This window comes from Sinocyclocheilus anshuiensis, unplaced genomic scaffold (genome assembly GCF_001515605.1).
Source record: "Sinocyclocheilus anshuiensis isolate Anshui unplaced genomic scaffold, SAMN03320099.WGS_v1.1 scaffold1162, whole genome shotgun sequence".
NCBI classification, from domain to species: Eukaryota; Metazoa; Chordata; class Actinopteri; order Cypriniformes; family Cyprinidae; genus Sinocyclocheilus; species Sinocyclocheilus anshuiensis.
The window spans coordinates 2,491,154-2,512,407 of NW_015540875.1; the positions used below are offsets into that span (position 1 = coordinate 2,491,154).

The window sequence follows — 21,254 nt, forward strand, 5'->3', positions numbered from 1 at the left end:
GGATGGATGGATGGATCAAAAAATGACAAACAATGGATAGCAATGGAATGGACACTTCAATAGCGCACATTTCTCTAGGTTAACATTAGATTGAGCGGCCATGTAAAGTTGCTGCTACTTACATATTTCAGATGATAAGCCATATTTTAGATCGATGAATGATAAGCGAGCATTTGGATGTCCTGCCCAATGTACTGTATTACCACAAAGACCAGCCATTAACAATCTGTCTGTCACGGACTGCATAAGTTCGCCTGTGGATTTTTTTTTTCCTGCGACTAAGCGACTAAAAAAAATTTGGTCGACCAAGCCTCTTCTGGTCGACTAACAGTTAGTCGACTATTAGGGGGCAGCCTTAAAAACAATAGATATAAGGATGGATAGATGGACAGATGTGGTGTACCTGCTTCACAGGAAGTGGGGCACTCTGTCCATTTACTGAAGTGTGTGACTATACAGTCTCTCTTGCAGGGCAGCAGACAAGGTCTCACTGACTCTGGCCGAGGGGCTTCAGGACATCTGAAACATCACACAGACACTGAAAGATCAGCAGGACACTCAACACAAGAAAACCTATCTGACGCACATGCGTTTTGATCACAGGAAGCAGGTGGATAAAGAAAGCCCTGTGTCACACTTTCACTGAAGACCCAATCACCTAAACGAGATTCATTATCAGACTTAACTACTGCAGGTCACCTGAGCACACGTCAATTCACACACTTTTACTTTACACCGGGCCAAAAAAGCTCTTCTAATGGATGTTTTATAGAATTCCTTTTTTCCTCTGAGTAGCACTGACTGTTTTAGTCAAGGTTTTCACACCATTTTCTGCTCTTCCTCTCTGACCCTTTAAACGAAACAGGCCATTACTGCTGTGCTTGCGCCCGTAAGATTTTTGAGAAACACTATCTTTGCATATGAAATGAGTAACAGCGCTGTGTTGCACACATAGTTCATCCAATATACTTTTTTAACTGCTCCATCTTTCAATAACAACTTTTTTTGTAAATCAGCACTGAAATGCACAATGCATCTCAGAAAACTAGAAAAACAGCATTAGAATTGAGTCATTTTCGTGAATCAATTCATACTTTCCACTTCAATGCGTTAAATTAACTCTCAGATTTAGCTGCATCTCAGAAAACTAGAAAAACAGCATTAGAATTGAGTCATTTTCATGAATCAATTAATACTTTCCACTTCAATGCGTTAAATTAACTCTCAGATTTAGTCTCCACATGGCATTTATTTGTGTATTAATATTTAAGACCTTTTAAAGACCAAGTAAAGAAACTGTAAAAGAATAAAAGGTAAATGTCTTCTATTAGCAACACGATAGTTTTCTGTTTCCTCAAAACATTTGGCTTGATATTTTTGCTCCCAACCTCTACAATATAGAAATATTTATTTTCTTCTGATCACACTGCAAAAACAACTGACGTTCTATATCAGCATTTTTGTGTTATTTTCCAATGCAAATGTCTAGAGATTCTTACAGTTTCTTTTATTCGCTTTGGTACTATTTTCATAAGCAACTGTTACATTTTCAAAACTATTACTAATTTCACAACAGATCATCAAAAGTGCACTTTTTTCAAACATTTCAGCATATTTTCAATTGTCTTAGTACAATGCACACAATCACAAAGTATGCAGTATGTACACAATCACAAAGGGTTAGTGTATGGGGATAGAATATACAGTTTGCACAGCATAAAACCCATTATTCCTATGGAATGTCACCATAATGATAGGAATACGTGTGTGTGTGTGTGTGTGTGTGTGCCTACCTAACCATATTTTGGAGACAAATTGGTACCCAGAAGTTAGAAAACTTGACAAAATCACCAAAAACCTCCCTTTGAGGACTTCCTCGTTTGTAAAACTGTGTTACATACAGCAGGATATAAGGGAGAGAAACTGATCAGAAATTGATCAAAGATGTATCAGAAAAAGGGAGACAGATGTCATCAAATACAGCATTTTATGCCATGTGATACTGTACATAGAGGCATTGCATGGTAAAGACTGCACATTACTATAACTCACCTTTCATCTGAAAAGTTCAGTTACAGTATAGATTTAGTCATATGTCATAATGCACTGACAGTAATGTCTGTTCTAGCACAAAACCTTATGGCCATGTCACACCTTCATCACACCTTTTGATACAGTGACACACTGTATAAATACTTTATGGATTTTATGTGTTATTCAAGCTAATGTAATATTTTCTAACATTACTGTAATTATATTCAGTGTTTTGAAACATGTATCTTGCATTGTTTGCTATTGAATGAACTGATTGTTAAAAAGTACTAAGTTGAAAGAAGATCTTACTGTTGTGTTTTGGTGATTAAACCAAATGTTCTCAATACATATCACAATGATCTTGTGTTCTGAAACAATGATTATGTGGAATGAATATATGTGCAACTACAATGAAATCATGAGATCAGGTTTTGAAAGAATGACTACAAGTGTGATCAGTTTAAAGTTTTGAAAATGTACACCTTACTTATGAAAATAGTACCAAACCAATTAAAAAAAAACTGTAAATCAAGATTTACTTGAGAAGCAAAATTACACAAGTTATGAAGTCTGATTTATGGGAAATTGTTCAAAATGGAGTTTATGATTAAAACAAGAACAAATATATGCCAGTTTGCCAATTTTTACAGTATTTTACTTCTTTTAAGACAAAAAAGTAAAATAAATAAATTATTTTTAAAAAATACATATTTAAAGTGATAGTTCCCCCAAAAATCATTTACTCACCCTCATGTCATTCCAAACTTGTATTATATTTCTTTTTAATGCAGAAGAAGATATTTTAAGATATGTTGAGGTGGTCCAACCTGACTTTCATACTGTAGTATAAAAATAAAATAAAGAAACAGGCATTTTATTAAAATATCTTGTTAATGGTGTTAATTTTGGGGTGAACTTTCCTTTTATGCCAACTCAAAGCACATGCATACTCTAAATATTGAGATGTATATAATCAAAAGACTGGAAAATTTCAAGATGCATTTTTATAGCTATCCTAGTTTCAGCTTTATTGGTTTTAGTTTTATTGCCCAGCCCAACTCCACAATGGATGGCATCAGAATCCTTGCAGAGCAAAGCTCAGCAGCATCTGTATCACAACAATGCTTCTTTTTTTTCCAATCGTATTTTCCCTGCTCCACGGCTGCATTATGTACCAGCCAGACGAGGCAGATAAGGCCTCACATCCTGTTACAGTAGTCAGTCACTGGGTAATACTCTTCTTTTATCACTGTTTTACAGCTCCTCAATTTAAGATCAGGGGTTAGCTTTAATCTGCTCCTGTATTTTAAGCACCGCTCCGGCTCGGTCGAATTCCCCGGGATAAAGATAAACAGGGATGCAGCAGTCCAGCAGAGGGACATTGGGTAATCTGATCTCTGATCAAATCCTCCGGGCTTCGGCGTGCTGGGATGCTAGCCGCCATGTGCTCCATGTTTCATGAGGGTTGCAAATCTGCCACAATATAATAAAGCAACAGATATGTAAGGCTGATTCATTCATAATACCAATAACAGAAGCGGTAAATCCTACCAGAGAAACAAATCCGGTTTGGGTGTGCAGGGCTCTCCTGGAGATTGGGTAAATTTCTGACAGAGCATTAGCAACATTTCAAGACAGGCACTTGCTCAACTATTTAATGCCTAGCCTGCTACAACTGGTTAAGAGTGCAATATCACATAAGGAAATGACTCATTAAAAATTAAAACTACATTTGTTATTGTTGTGAACAGAAAGGATTAGAGGAATAAGGCGTGGTAATGTTCCAACAGCACCATTAAAAAAACAGCTCATACGTTTAACCAAGAGGAAGAACAAATGCATCATTCCGTTGCCCTCTCTAAGTTGTCATTATTTTTCAATTAGGATTAACTGTCATAATAGCAGCGTGAAGTGAGGGATCACATTTCCTTGAAGGTTTTACTGAAGTAGCTCATTAGAGTTTCTGGAAATACTATTATAACGCTGTCTGCGCATTGTTAATCACTTCTAATAGGATATTCCTTTAAAGTACAACTTTTTTGACCTGATAAGCAAATAAAACAACCAGAACTATCTTGGAAACACGTCATGCAAGTACAGCTCCTGTACTTCTTAAATGGGGAAATAAAACTGTTTGCCACATCAAATCAGCAATAATATTCAACAACGAATCAATGTCTTCATCTTAAATGACATTTTTCTTTTAAAGTGGATCCAGTTAATGCATATGTTCATTCCAGTGTTATTTACATAATATTATTATTATATATAAACATAAATTTTTATATTCTGAATTAGCTTTAGTTTTTATACTAATAACTAAATTTCAGTTATATATAACTGAAATTCAGTCATTATATACTTTCAGTTTTAAATTTTGTTTAGGTTTTTATTAATTTGTTATGTTTATTTATTTTTTATTTTTTTTATTTAGTTTTCATTTATTTTTATTTCAGTTTCAGTTTTAATTCTTCAACATAAGTTTCTTTTGGTTAGCAAATGCAGCATTTATAATTTGTTTTTCATCTAATACTTATATTTTATTCCTGCTCTATTTCAATTACTGAAAATTAAGTATTAGTTTTTGTTAACAATAAAAAACACTCACACATTTTAAAGCTGCATGAGTGCAAATAATCCCAAAAAAATAAATTTCATAAAAATGCAAAATCTCGTCTTGCTGCTGTTAAAATATCAAGTCTAACTGTCGAACATTTTCATTTTTTGAATTTGGTTTAAGTTTAGTTTTATTTCAGTTTTAGTTCCTCAAGAGAAGCTTATTTCAGTTAGCCAAACTAAAACTTATCCTTTCTGTTTGTTTTTCATCTAATATTTATGTTTTATTTTATTTTCCCTTTATTACAATTACTGAAAATTAGGTTTAGTTGACAATAAAAACTAATGAAATGCAATTTCATAAAAATGCAACATCTCATCTTGTTGCTGCTAAAAAAAATCTTGTGTGAAAAAGTGTTACAAACGCTCTTCATTCTTGTACTGTCTCTGTTGTGACAGAGTGGCAGTGCACATGCTCTTGACGTTTGTTTCCTGCTCTTTGCTCACTATACAAGTATCCTAAAAAACAACTAGCTTCTCTAAGCTGTCAGAGCGAGAGATAAACCTGAACGGCAGCAGCAGTTGTCAGTTACTGAGGCGCATCAAAGGTCCGGGCTTTGAGCTTTAACATCGCTGTCTGTGCGTTTTCTCTCAGTCTGACGCTGTGAGTGACACAAAGTGGCTCAGGGCAGGAAAACCTGCATAAGCTCTGCCTGCCCCAGACATGGGCAAAAACATGATTTATGATTTACTGCGAGCAGGTCTAGACGAGATATTCAAAATGAAATGCAGGTCTGAGAGAGAATGTGAATTTTGATTTTGTTTTGGGTCACATCAAATGCCTCTGAAGCCACGTAAACAATACAATATTTTGGGGGTGATGACTGCATACAAATGAAGTCAAAATTTTCATTTTAGTTTTGTATACACATTTCTGATCTTATATGCAATATACCACATGCTATTCCATAGAACAGACATGATTGTGATCGTAATCATTCATCAAAATATAGAAACTACACCTCTGAATCTCTCTTTTTCAACCCCACTTCCAACAACATGACTACATACTAGTATACAGTATAATGCCCATTTTTCACAATCCAATCAATTTCCAAAATATGTCACAAAAGCTGCATGTTATAAATGAAGCACTGTGAAATATAAACTCACAATTGCATGAAAAAAGTAAGAACTGTGAGAATTTTTTTATTTTTTATTTCCTTTTTATCTCATGGTGGCAACAAAAAAAAGAGATAAAAAATGTTAGATATAAACATGGAATTGCAAGATATCAAGGCAGAATTGTGAAACATAAACTTGTAATTCTGAAAAAACAGTCTGAATTGAGATATAAACTTTGCAATAAAAAAAAGTCAGAATTGTGAAATGAAAAGTAGCAATTACCTTTTTATTTTTTATTTTGTGGTGGAAACGAAAAACAGAATTACGAGATATAAACCCAGAATTATGACAAAAAAAAATGGAATTGTGAGATGTAAACACAGAATAAGGACACCCCTCCTCAAAAAAAAAATGGAATTGTGAGATGTAAACACAGAATTAGGACACCCCCCTAAAAAAAAAAAGGAATTGTGAGATGTAAACACAGAATTAGGACACCCCCCCTTAAAAAAAAAAAATGGAATTGCGAGACGGAAACACAGAATTCTAAGGAAATAGTCATAAAATTCTAAATTTATATCTCGCAATTCTGAGAAAGTTGTGAGAAAAAAAGTCTGAATTGTGAGATACAAACTCAGAATTGCAAGAAAAAAGTAAGAATTGTGAGGAAATTCAAAATGACTGTTATTTCACGGTGACAACAAAAAACTGGATTGTGAGATATAAACTAAGAATTTTTAGATATAAACATGGAATTGCAAGATATCAAGGCAGAATTGTAAAGTATAAACTTGTAATTCTGAAAAAGTCTGAATTGTAAGATATAAACTTCCAGTTGCAATATAAAAAAGTCTGAATTGTGAAATAAAATGTAGCAATGTTTTACTCTGTGGAAAAAAAACAACAGAATTGCAAGTTGTAAACCCAGAATTAAAAAAAAAAGGGAATTGCAAGATGTAAACAGAATTCTGAGGGGAAAAAAGTCCGAATTCTATGTTTATGAGTTTATATCTCGCACTTTTGAGAATATTGCGAGTAAAAAGAAGTCTGAATTGTGAGATACAAACTCAGAATTGCAAGAAAAAAGTAAGAATTGTGAGGAAATTCAAAATGACTGTTATTTCACGGTGACAACAAAAAACTGGATTGTGAGATATAAACTAAGAATTTTTAGATATAAACATGGAATTGCAAGATATCAAGGCAGAATTGTAAAGTATAAACTTGTAATTCTGAAAAAGTCTGAATTGTAAGATATAAACTTCCAGTTGCAATATAAAAAAGTCTGAATTGTGAAATAAAATGTAGCAATTTTTTACTCTGTGGAAAAAAAACAACAGAATTGCAAGTTGTAAACCCAGAATTTAAAAAAAAGGGAATTGCAAAATGTAAACAGAATTCTGAGGGGAAAAAAGTCCGAATTCTATGTTTATGAGTTTATATCTCGCACTTTTGAGAATATTGCGAGTAAAAAGTCTAAAATGTGAGATACAAACTTAGAATTACGTGAATAAAGTCTGAACTATATTAGATAAACAGTCACAATTACATTATTTTATTTTTTTATTCTGTTGCGGAAAAGGGCTTCCATACATAACAGAAGTAAAACTCAGTAAAAATACTTTTTCTACACCATTCTGAACATTGAAAAATGACTTGAGTGTTTGAATTATTATTTTTTTTTTTTGCAGTCCTAAAATTTGACACTTCATCAAATTGCATTTTTGCAACCTACGCCGTCTAGACTAAAACACAACTGAATTGTGAAATAAAATGTAGCAATTTTTTACTCTGTGGAAAAAAAACAACAGAATTGCAAGTTGTAAACCCAGAATTTAAAAAAAAGGGAATTGCAAAATGTAAACAGAATTCTGAGGGGAAAAAAGTCCGAATTCTATGTTTATGAGTTTATATCTCGCACTTTTGAGAATATTGCGAGTAAAAAGTCTAAAATGTGAGATACAAACTTAGAATTACGTGAATAAAGTCTGAACTATATTAGATAAACAGTCACAATTACATTATTTTATTTTTTTATTCTGTTGCGGAAAAGGGCTTCCATACATAACAGAAGTAAAACTCAGTAAAAATACTTTTTCTACACCATTCTGAACATTGAAAAATGACTTGAGTGTTTGAATTATTATTTTTTTTTTTTGCAGTCCTAAAATTTGACACTTCATCAAATTGCATTTTTGCAACCTACGCCGTCTAGACTAAAACACAACTTTCTGCTCCTTGAAGCGGTAAAAAGCGAGTGGAAAATGCAATATAATAGCAAGGCCTCTATTTGTCTGTGCCAAAAAACCCACTGCTATTGTTTCCACAAAGGACTGTCAGGAGGACAACGTCTAAGTGGATCAATGATGCATTTTTAGGGGGTTTGTTTGTGCTAAACCTCAAGAGGCCCCTCATCTAGTGGTGATTAAATTGCATTAAAGAATCAAACCCTCTTAATTACCGCTATTATCATCAATAGGAAATTAGGCAGTCTGAAAATGACTGTGCTAATTAGCCTGTTTGTGACTCGGTGTTTATTCGGCTTTCGGCAGCTCGTTTGCCTGCAGTGGAATGATAGGGTTTGTGAGCACGCAGACATCTGTAGAGCAATTACAATCTGCCACTCAAACACAAGCAATCCATCTTCTTCTGAGCAATTCTCCATCACCACTAACCGAGACACTTGAGTTGAGGTATGATTCGCGCCATATGTGATTACATCATAATAACAGATGGTAATATTGCAATACGAAATGGCAAAACATTAAGATTACATTCATGTCATGAATATGTCCAGAATATTTCCAGAAGTACAAAGCAGAAATTATATTGTGTAAAAAGATGAATAAAGACTATCTTAGGACCAATTTAGGACCTACATTTTTTGCGTGAGAATTAAGCATCACATTGTCATTATGCTAAAAAAACAATGCATTCTCATTACTGTAATGCAGAAAAATAAAATGACGCAGAACAGTTTTATGGTACTGAATATTGTTGTTTTGCACTGCCTTTACTTTAAAATGATTTAATTTTGTAAAAGATTGAAAAATGTATCAGATTTAAATAGAAAAAGGAAAATGAAGAAATGTAATTATTTTATAGTATATTAGAGCTATGAAAATTGAATTAATAACACAAAAAGTAAATAAATAAATAAAGAAAGAGGTATAACAATACACATTAAAATATATTTAAAAATATATATTTTTATTTATTAAAATGTATATACATATTTATTTTAAATAATTCATTTTATTTTAAATAAAGAAAATGAAGTCTGTAAATATATGTATAAAAAGTAATATACAGTACATATAAATAATGAAAAACTGAAAAAATACTAATTTTTATACATTCATACATGACACATTACAGTAATGGGAAATTGTCATGAAAATAATGGCACATTTCAAAATAAATTAAATAAATAAAAATTACTAATTTCATTCACTTTTTATGTAGACTTCTTTTTTTATGTAATATAACATTTTATTTCTTATGTACTTTTGACAATCTAAAAAAAGATGCTCTGCCATATTAAGGAACTTCTCAACCATACGTACAATAACATATGACTTGCCCATGTTTACAAATGAACAGCTATCCAGTGTTCTGAAACTTGCAACATCAATTAACAACACCTCTGTGAAAAGGAAGTTGTTGAAGGATTATGCAATGCTAATTATATTGGAGCCAATAGCAAATCCAAAACCAGCCATATTGTTACTCATTTCACATGCAAAATGATTGAATCATAAGAAGTAATTTACATACAGAGTAGGGAAAACAAATAAAAATGGCCTTTAAAATGTACACGCAGACTTACTTTTTGGGCGGCACCTGTCCGACGTTGACTTTTACGCAGATGACCTTGCGCGTTTGCACGCCCATGGTGCAGGTGGACTTGTCTGCGCTGGAGGAGGTATTGAGGGTGGATGTGGTGGTGTCCTCCACGCACTGTCCCCAGGGGCCCGTCTGCCAGTGATACACGATGCAAGGATGCTCATTACAGTTCCGCACCTCCTGCAGGGCGTTGGTGTTCGGACAGCTGGAACCTCCTGCAAGAGTGTGAAGACATGTATTAGGTCTGACACGTGTCTACACTTCATGTCACACCACCACAGCTCGAGGATCTCCACACTGGAAGTGTTCAAGATGCACATCAACTCAGGAGAAGAAAATAATAAATAACAACCAGAAATTCACTATGCTTCGGTAACATTTTTTAAAGTTTTCTAAGAAGTCTCTTATTCTCATCAAGGTTGCATTTATTTGATAAAAAAAACTGCATATTATTAAAGTTTCAAATAAAAGTTTTCTATTTTAATATAGTTTAAAATAGAATGTATTCCTGTGACGCAAAGCTGAATTTTCAGCATCATTACTCCAGTCTTCAGTGTCACATGATCCTTCAGAAGTCATTCTGATATGCTGATTTATTATGTTGGAAACTGTTGTGCTGCTTAATATTTTGTTGGAACCTGTGGTACATTTTTAAAGATTTTTTGTCGAATAAAAAGTTAAAAAGAACAATTGAAAACTTACAAATATATTGAAATTAAAAATTATTTTGTGTAGCAAATGCATATGAAAACGTCTTTTCTTCCTTGTTTTTTTTTTTCTTGCTTGCATTCTCTGGAGCGAGACAGGTCAAGTGTTCATTTTCTCAAATCTCAACATAACGGCGTCGTCTCCAGTTGCTTAAACTTGTTGTAAATTGATTAAGATGAAACACTCCACATAATTGCCGCCTCCTAATTCCTCACGAGTGGCAGATAGTCGATGCAGCCGGCGGAGAGCGGCGCGGTGTGTCTAAATAATTGCTGACATTTACAGGTTTGCAGATGACAGAGCAGCCCAGTGGGCCTGTGAATCAAAGCGCTCTCATTCTCAGAGGACAGCAAGAGCTTTATGAGTGGAAGTGAATCAATACGTCTGCCTGCTTTAGCTTTATAATGCACACAGTATAGTTATTGGATCTGACTGTCAGATCCATTAAACAGGTGATTATTGTGTTTATATTGGGCATTGAGTTGAAGGGTAATAATAGGGCTTTTCACACTTTAAAATCTTGTAAGCCTGGCCAATAATATTGTCTCTGAACCGAATCATGTGTTGTATAATGAATTTGTACTGTTGCCATCTAACCGGCGGAATAAGGTCCCAAGATATAATCGAATTAGGTTAAAATATTCCTTTGTACACCAAGCTGTACTAGAGCTGAACAAGTTACACAAAATTAAATCTGTACCAGAGTATTGAAAATGTATGTGTATATATATATATATATATATATATATATTATATGTATATGTTTTTATTTTTTAATTTATTTTTTAATGTGATTGTGAAAGTTTTGTCGGCCTCTTGTCCACGTGATAAAGTTTTGTAATTGTGAATGAACCTGCTGTAACGCAAGACAAATTTCAGACCTTGTCTGACAATAAATTTGTATCGTATCGTATGTATCATATTGTATTCTTCAGTTCAAGGCACTTTTGAGACTTTGAAAAATCTAACTTCTTTAACCCTGTTAAAACATTTATCACATGTCCTGAAAAAAGATTTGATCATGGCTTTGATGAGCCTTCAAGTACAATGTGGTCTCCAGGGTTATTATTATAAAGTAAAACTAATATGTGACCCTGTAGCACAAAAGCAGTCTTAAGTTGCTGGGGTATATTTGTAGCAATAGTCAAAAATACATTGTATGGGTCAAAATGATAGATTTTTCTTTTATGCCAAAAATCATTAGGATATTAAGTAAAGATCATGTTCCATGAAGATATTTAGCAAATTTCCTACCGTAAATATATCAAAACTTCATTTTTGATTAGTAATATGCATTGCTAAGGACTTCATTTGGACAACTTTAAAGGCGATTTTCTCAATATTTTGATTTATTTGCACCCCCAGATTCCAGATTTTGAAATAGTTGTATCTCAGCCAAATATTGTCCTATCTTTCAGATGATGTATGAATCTCAATTTCGAAATATTTACACTTAAGACTGGTTTTGTGGTCCAGGGTCACATATGAAAACTAAAACCATAAAAACAAATCTGATGAAACATAAAACTGATATAAAAATGACTAAGAACTATACAGACATAAAATTACTAATAAATAAAAAAACTACAGTAGATAAAAAGTTACAGGTAAGCTTTGAACTTTCTAACACGTAGCCGTCAATAAATTTTCAATTGATAAAAACAGTGTTTCTGTTAAAATTCTCTAAGTGGTTTTGTAATGACATCTTAAAATGCTGCTGACAGACTTCGTGATTTTCATGGTACAAAGAATCTTAAAATGATGTACACTGATGACAGAGATGAGCTTATTGAGCTCCACTGTATAGTATAAACAAGTATAAACATCTTTGGAAAAATATGTTTGTTTTCTAAGATGGTAAAGGCCAATATATCAAATGAATAAAAAAACAAATGAATCAAGTGCATATTTTTCTCATAAATGCTTTCAGAAAAAGTATAAAAATAGAGACGAAGAGACGAAGAGAAAGTGAGGGTTAGAGATTTTCTGGCGAATTTAACCTTTCAAAAGCAGGAAAAAATCATTCGAGCCAAACTAAACTTTAAAGCTACTGTAAACGATATTTTAAAGCTATAGTGCAGTAAAAGGATTTACTGTAAAAGAAAAAAAAAAATATTCCAGGGGACAGAAGAATTACATTAAAAGAAAAATGTCCCATATACAGTATGGAAACAATGCAGTTTAGCAACAGACAACCAATCATAAACCACCTCAGTGCTTAGCTCATAAAATATTAATGCACTCTGCATAGCCGCAGTAAGTAAAACTGTTCAGCGTCTGAAGTAAACTCCTAAATCAATGTTATTAAAGACATAAATATGCAAATAAGCAAGCAAGCCAGGGTTTACAAAAGTACAGTGTGAAACTTCAATGACTACTATAATTAATAACTAACCCAGGGTAAAGTATGAAGAGTGTAAAACACTGAACAAAAACTCAGGGTTAAGAATGAACAAACCGAAGTGTGAAAAGCCTAAATGAGTATGTGCTTTCTTCCCACAGGAACACTGTGAAGCTTAACTGTGCAGCATAACGAACGCCTCCACAGAATCTCGACATTGAGCTTTTCAGAAGATGTTCTGCAATCACAGAAAGCACATTCACTGTTTTATTTCTGTGGGTGTCTTTAATGAATTGATTTTTCATTAAATTAAACCTCATGATCAGCTTTTAAGCCAGAAACATACAAAACGCCAAGTATGCAAACATATATGGAAATGCTGAATTATTGTGCTACTTTTATACTAACAGCAAAGAAAATTTAGAACAGAAATAAATCACTATTTGGGTTTTGTTGAATAATGGTCTAAAACACAGGGACAAATAAAATCTGTGTAATTATATTTATTAGTGAACACACATATCCAATAAGACAATACAGAAACAATATACAATAACTAAAAACCATTTATATTCACTATAGAAAATTTGATGGCTTTTAATATTTTATTTGTTTCCATAATTTTTCCAGGAATAAAAATTGAAATTTTATTATTATTATTTTTTAGAGGTTTTCTGCAATAAAAGCACATTAAACTGACCGATATAGAAAATGTGGACGATACGGTAGACAATAATTAAGCTGATAATTAATTGTAACACTAAAATTGTACAATAAAAATAAATTAAAAACGAATTATTACTAAACCTCAAGTTCTAAATGTTTTCGAGAAATTAAATAATCAACTTTAAAAAGAAGTTTCTATTTAAAATGTAATTACCATGAATTTATTATATATATAATAATTATAGATTTTTATTAACTTCAACAAACCTAAGATCAATCTATTGCTCCACCATAACAGTTTTTGACCTGAAAGACAAAACTAACCACAGAAGAAAACACTTTACACTGATGTCTGCAATAGTGACGCATGCTACAACATGAGAAAGCAATGCATACACTGCACTATGAACTGCATTCTGAATGCTCTATCAATAATATGATTATACTGTATGTTTGCATAGCAAGAAGTGTTTGTGTTCACATACTACTGTACAAGTATGTTTCTGGCTTTTTGCAATGTGCTATATCAGTTTCATAAGAGACCCAGAGGACTATAATTTTTTCGTGTTTACAGTATGAGTTTCATCATTCTGCTGACTTGTTCACAAATGGACTCTCAATGACATGCATAATGTATTAAGTCCCGCTGCATAAACGGCTGCATTTGGCATCTTACGTCAGACATCAAGCAGATGTCTTGCACAGAAAGCATGGTGCATAGACTCATCGTCACATAAATCTATCCGCCTCCCAAAGGGCAACGCTCAGCTCATCGCTCAAAAACGCAGTTACTTTAGTGGAAAATGGTGCTTAAAGCAAACGCATCCAAGCGAAAGATCTCACTTTCTTCATTTATATTCTTTGCGGATGCAACATTAAACTTGTGAAAACAAGACTAAGAATAAAAGCCTCCGTTAGCACTTTCTAACCCTATACACAAGCTATTTATTGCACATCTAAATCTACAAACTGCACACAAAAGATGAAAAGAAAGCAACTGTACCACAGAGCTCAGGAAACTTCGGAACCCTTGTAAGACCTTGAGATAAAGCAAAAGTTATGAGTGTCTTCGCATTTAACTTTAGAGAAGCAGTGGTAAGAGAATTAATATTTCAGGATCTACTCGACTAGTACTAAGTTTTACATATTTGAGAAATGATAAAATAATCAACAGTAAGAAAAGACCAGACTTAGCGGCTACTTCAAACCAGCCAAACAAATCTAAGAGGACTTCTACAGGAAAACTACTCTACAGGCCATAAAAACATGAGATGTTTTGACGTGTTACCCTCCATAACTGTAATCCATGCCACTACCATTGACGTCACTGTGGAGAAAGCACAGCAATAATTCAATATAGACTACTCTGAGGAGTATATGATACACAAATGACAAATAATAATAATAAAATAACTTTATCATATTTAATACACACATTTCTAAAACCTCTAAATTATAAACATTATCAAAACTTTAACCTGTTGCACACAATCTACTACATGCCTTTTGTTGTTGGATTGATAGTTCATACTTTCTTAACAAGTAAAGTATCTTTTTAGAATAATTGTAAAAATGTCATTGAAAAAAAAAACCCCATCGTTACAAAGTAAACGTAAGAATAACTTTTATATTGTAATTACTATTTCAAGATGAAAACTTACTGAACTGAAGGCTTACTTGATTATCCATATATCATTTTGTAGAAAAACTGTGTTAAAATGTGAGTATCAAATATAATCCATCAAGCTTTTGGGGAACGTTTATTTGTCGTCGCTCAATCATCACTGTATTGAATTGCATTATATGTTTTGCCCCTCACAATACAAAATATAGAGCTTTAATCATAAAACTAAGCATTTAAATATCTTCCTAAAACATATCTTACTAAAACATATTATTGGGAGACAGAGTGAAAGCTAATATTTATATGCATTATGTGTCAGTAGTCTGCTATACTGTTATAAATCTTATTGATTTACACTGCAAGCTATCAGAATTTCATCATACCTTTGGCCAAATAAATATCAGCAACAGCACCAAATTGCATATTTTTGCTTAGTTTGGGCCTCTGAATAAAACTGAGCTGTTTTATTTTTTCTTCCTTGAATATGAATTCAATATTTTCCTATATCATACTCTATGGGCCATAAAAGCCTGATGTATCAAATATGATACTCAAACATAAAACCAAACTTTATATATATATATATATATATATATATATATATAAAAAAAAATTCTCTAATGGTTCAGTAAACATACTAACAAGCTAACAAACTAACCAACTAACTAACTAAAGAAGATTTCTTCTGACAATTATTTTATGCTTCATGGTTAAAACGTAAAATCAAATGCATAATTTTTCCATACCTTTAATGATGACAGAATTTTATTCAGACCCTTATATTTTACCCCTTCCCTTCTGGCCTGTAAGACCTACTTTAAACAAGTCTTTTAATTCCTGATGGATAATAATCACATTTGTTGAATTTTATTCTGAATTACATCTGATTCCAGAAGTAAAGTTGTTTGTGAACTGTGTTTCACTTGGACTGGAACGCTCTGTAGCCCCACTCATGTAAACTGACACTGGAACAGATAAAGTGGATTTAAGAGTCTCGGAACACTGACTGTCGGTAATGTCACAGCTCAGGAGTCATCCATCAGAATCTCAGAAGTTTTAGGTTGAAAAATTCCACCCTTGTGGAACAACAGTCTTTCCTTGATGGTTTCCTGTCAGCTTTTTTAGGCTAATCTTATGCACTACAGACCACAGAAAATTGCAAGGTTTTTGCATGTCAGCTTGTTAGAGAAGCCCCAAAAAGTAATTAGAAATGTATGAAGGTCATTGTATTAGATGCAAAATATGGCATGTGCAAATAAATGATACTAGAGCTTTACTCACGACTAATAAATATGGTAACATATAAGATTAGGGAACACTGCTTATAAGGTAGTTGTAGTAGTTATGTATAGGTGTTGGGTCGGGTTAAGGGATCTAGAATATGGTCATGCATTAATGTGTGCTTTATAAGGACGATTAAACAGCTAAAACGCTAATATGCACGCTAATAAGTAACTAGTTAATAGTGAATAGTGTTCCCTATTCTAAAGTGCCACTGCTACCATATATATTATAATTGTATTTTATTTTTACCTAAAATGTGTCTTTTTACATTTTTTTTAGTATTGTGTGAGTTTAGCGATGTGTTTAGCTTTCTGAGTTTAATCTTCTGTACCTTCTCCTGCATTGTAAGCCAGTATGGCTCGGGTTCTCATCTGCTTGCCCTCGGCGGTTTTGCTGGAGCAGGTCTGGGAGCAGGTGGACCATTCGGTCCAGAGGCTGAGAGCGCAGTCTTTAGGGCAGGGAATCAAACAGGGCACAGATGAAGGGTAGACCTCATCCACACACATCTCTTTCTCCACCTCGGTACCTGAAGCACAAAACATTTGTGGGTTTACAACGTGTTTCAAATTTATTAAGCACCATTTGCATGATTATTTTTATTGTACACTCTGCAAAACCTATACGCTGATGCATTTAAAGTATGGGCTGATGAAAATGAATGCAGAAAAATTTCTGTTTGTTAAACAGTATTTAAAAAATAAATACAGAGTTGTAGGGGGTCTTGACCAACATCAACTTACAAATTCATATTTTATGTAATAGTAACATCTGGTGTAGTTTCATTTGATCTCAGATGTAGGTTACATACAGTACAGCAGAAAGGTGAGGCTGATGTAACCTGTCAAGCACATGTCTGGGTCATAATTCATCTCAAATATCAAAAGAAGCAAGAAGGCAAGACAATCAAGCCTATTTTTAAGACTTTTTAGATTTTTTGCATGCATTACTTGCATCACAATTAGGTACATTTTTCTCTCATAATTCTTGCAATAATACTATGCAATAAAATCTCGGCAACACTTTATTTTAAGGTGTCCTTGTTACACGTTTACATGTACTTTCTATTATAATAACAATAAATTATGCATAATTACATGCAACTAACCCTAAACCAAACCCTCATCCTAACCCTAACCAGGGGCGCCGCTAGCAATTTTGGGCCCTATGAAAGAATATGAGGTTGGGCCCCCTACCGCACCAAACATACACTATATTGCCCGAAGTATTGGGAAAACTCAGTAAAACAAAAAAAAACTCATCGCCAAACACCAATGACTTGTACATATGCGTACAATCATTTTAGACACTTCCAAAACTGCGGCAAAAAAGATGGAAATACAATTTTTAAATACATGAATTATGTTTCCATCTTTGATGCCACAGTTTTGGAAGTGCCTTTTTCTGTTCTAAAGAAGGGGGTGTCCCAATACATTTGTCCATATGTATGTACAAATCACAGGTGTTTGGTGATGAGTTTTTGGCTCAAGGTCTGCATTTAAAGTCACACCAGAGGTGTTCAGCTGGGATTAGGACTTGGCTTTCTGCAGACCAGTCAAGTTCTTCCACACTGACTCAATCAATCTTTTTTTTTTTTAACCTTGCCTTATACACAGAGGCATTGTTGTGTTAGAATATCACATAGCTACGAGAAGAATTAAACATAAAGTATGTGCAGTTGCCGTACTGTATTAAAGCTTTCATCAGTATAAAACTGTATATTAAAAGCTAACATAAGCAGTAGCATTTACAAATAACAGCGTATCTAAAAGTATGAGACAACAACAACAAAAAACAGGCCTACCATTAAAAGCAGTGCTTGCACAGGTTCTACACGATCCTCTTCAATAATATCCTCTGCTTCTCAATCGGGCTCAAACTGATAATTATTATATTTTTATTAACGACGCCCTGTTTACAATACATCCGGAGCACATGCCGCTGAGGTGAGGGGCGGGACGATTAAACGCGCACTGGAGGCGGTTTAGCCAATCACAACACACTGGGCTAGCTAACCAATCAGAGCCCATCATCTTGACAGACATGTTTATTGTGCATTTTCAATGTGTTTATTGCCAAGTTTAATATGGCAAAATAGAAGCGCAGCCTTAATTCACCTGCAATATATGTGGTTGCCATGACAACCTCATGCACTTGCTGCTGCTCTATGTGAATGTGAGTGTGAATTTGTAGATTTTCTATAGCAAAACTAAAATGTGTTTAAAAGTACAACTGACCAAATCGTCCGGCTTGGTTTGCCCCCCCTCGAACTCGAAGACATCTCTAATTAATTTGACAGTTTACCATCTAATGTCACTCGTGACTTTCTAGGCTACGTAGGACGGGACGAAACCATGCACTGAATGGGGGAGAAAATTTTGCTGGAAATACAGAAATAAGCCGAAATTTTGTTTTATTTGTAACTCTTTGGTAGATACATTTATAATTTCTATTACATTACTACTACTACTGTTACTACTAATAAAACAGATCTCTGGGGGCCCCAAAAGTGCGTGGGCCCTTAGAATCGTCCTAACTTTCCCCCCCTTAGCGGCGCCCCTGACCCTAACCCTATAGTAAGTACATGTAGCTAATTAATATTACTCAGCACTTACAGTATATGTATAATTACACTGTAACAAGAACACCTTCAAATAAAGTGTAACCAAAATCTCTTTCATGCAAAAAACAAACAAAAAACACATAATTCTTATTTGTTCATACACTAAGGTAGTATTTGTTGTATTGCCTTTGATTTTTGATTATTAAAAATATAAAATATAAAAAATGTAAATATTAAATTAAATTGATATTGAATATATAAAATATCAAAACATTACAATGTTAAGTAAACATTTAGTAAATATAAAACATACTAAATAACAATATATAAAAAAGTATTACTTTATATAAGCATGTAAATAATATATTAGCATATATTGTCAAAACCTAACTATAACAACAACAAAAAAAAGCTAATGAGAATCACCACTGAAAAATAAGGGAGCTACAAAAAACATCCAGATTCATTATGGTAATGAACATTAGGGTGTAAAATGCTCTTAACTGTCTTGAAAATAAACGTCACAATGCAAATTATGTTAATGGACCTAAAATTAGGCAACATTTTCTTTATGCAAAATATGATTCAGCCAGACAAGCTTTTAATGCATTTCAAACCACTCTGTTGTCCTCATTTGAAACGGTGCCATCCTAAAAACAGTAGAAAGCAATCATACAGATGGTTCTGGAGGACAGGCAAAAACAAAACATGTGCAATTGTAGTCAGCGTGTCTGTGTTTGGCAGACCACGCACAGCCTCTCTCAAGGGTTTTCATCACATCTTTTACTTTGAGCCAAATCTGATGAGTATCAGCTCGGGTTTTGGCTTTAGCTCAGTGACACACTGTGGAGAAACAAAAAAAAACACACTCTCTGCTTGAGCACTGAGCCACAAACACCCAATAAATATTTCCATCAAAAGCAGGGGCACTCCAAGTTTTCCTTGTAGCAAACAGCGATACAATATTTACATCGATCTGTGTCAGAACCGTGGCCATTTGTGAAGCAATATTGTACGTGCCACTCGCCGAGACAGTCGGAGCGAAGCAGATGCCAAGTCTGGCTGTAAAAAAACAACTAGCAGATCAATTTTAATCAGTGCGTGATGGAATCAATCTGCCACAGCGTACGGCTACAGAGAGGCAGGTTATGGCAAGACGGGGGGCATTCGATTGCTCACGCGGTAGATGCTAGAGAACATTATTGCACGTTATTATTATTTCATAGACGTCATATCACACAGCAGACTGTGAATGACAGTGATCACGTGACAGAGGGATTTCTTGAAAACAGCAGATGTTTCCTTGGAGAGGCTGTGATGGTTTATCTTTTTCAGACTTAATGTGGCAAAATTGTGAGAAATTCCACAAAGTTTCATCTGCAGTTTCTGGAAGCTTCCACTGTTATTAGCTTCAAACATCCATTATGGTCCTCAGATATTTTTTAGATGAGTCTGACAGAAAAACAAGCCCTTTTTACCAGCTTGCTTTGACACTAAGGGTTTGCAAGCTACCGGGTTGCTAAAAATGAACACTTTAGAGTAAGAATTAATGAATTAGCCACATTTTCCCAGGTTAGAAACAATGAATATTTGAAAGACACTGAATATTTTGAGTTATGTCTATTGCTTTGGTAATCAGCTATTGCAAATAAACCTGCTCATAAAAATAAAAGCACACTGTGATTCATTGGTTACATTAGTCTGACATTTCTTGGCCAGAGAAAACTGAAAAATGTTTTCTTTGAGATCTCATGCATTTTTACATATGAAAACTGACCATCAAACATAATTTTTTGTTCCCCCGCATTTATGAGTTTTCCCAGATCAATTAGATAAAAATAATGCAAGAAGCTGCCAACATGGAGTATTTTACATGGAGTGTTTTAGACTTGAGAAACAGGGGTATCAAGTTGTCAGATGTGTCAGAAGACTGTCAGAACGCTGTGACTCTGTGTCTGTCAAAACATTGCTCTGTTTGCTTTACCATCCAGACACAGCAACACTTGCTCAACCAATGGTGTGAGCTCATCTGTTTACTCAGCCAATGGCAAACAGTGGGAAACCTGTTTGGAAACAGTCATTATTTCATGATGTGGAGTCTCTGCTGTGGTGCAGAAATTGCATACTACATGATGTCAGTTGGATAAACGGTAAATAAGATGATGATTTATGTTTTACTAACCTTACAAAGTAGCATTTTTAAAGGGGTCATATGATGCTATTTTAAAGATCATTATTTGGTGTAACAGAATATGTTGACATGCTTTAATGTTCAAAAAACAAATAATTTTTCAAATACTGTACATTATTGTAGGTCCTCTATGCCCCGCCTCTCTCAAACACGTCGTTTTCAACAAAGCCCCCTCCTTTGACAAGCGCAGTCTGCTCTGATTGGCCAGCTGACCCAGTGCATTTTGATTGGCTGAACACCACAAGCACGCGTCGGAAATGTAACGCCCCTTACCATAATCGCGAGCTTCAGCTTTCAAAGTAAATATCAAGACAGTTAA

The 21,254-nt window shown here is 34.0% G+C and overlaps 1 protein-coding gene across 1 annotated transcript in view; it reads right to left on the minus strand.

Annotated features, from left to right (window-relative positions):
• The window catches only part of LOC107688266 (thrombospondin type-1 domain-containing protein 7A-like), a 92,795-nt gene that overhangs the window by 40,071 nt on the left and 31,470 nt on the right, over positions 1 to 21,254 (minus strand). Inside the window, exons 7-9 of the mRNA XM_016485889.1 lie at positions 16,516 to 16,710; positions 9,545 to 9,776; positions 404 to 519 (exon numbers count right to left, since the gene is read on the minus strand). Coding sequence (XP_016341375.1) covers positions 404 to 519; positions 9,545 to 9,776; positions 16,516 to 16,710 — 543 coding nt within the window. The remainder of the gene's footprint in view (positions 1 to 403; positions 520 to 9,544; positions 9,777 to 16,515; positions 16,711 to 21,254) is intronic.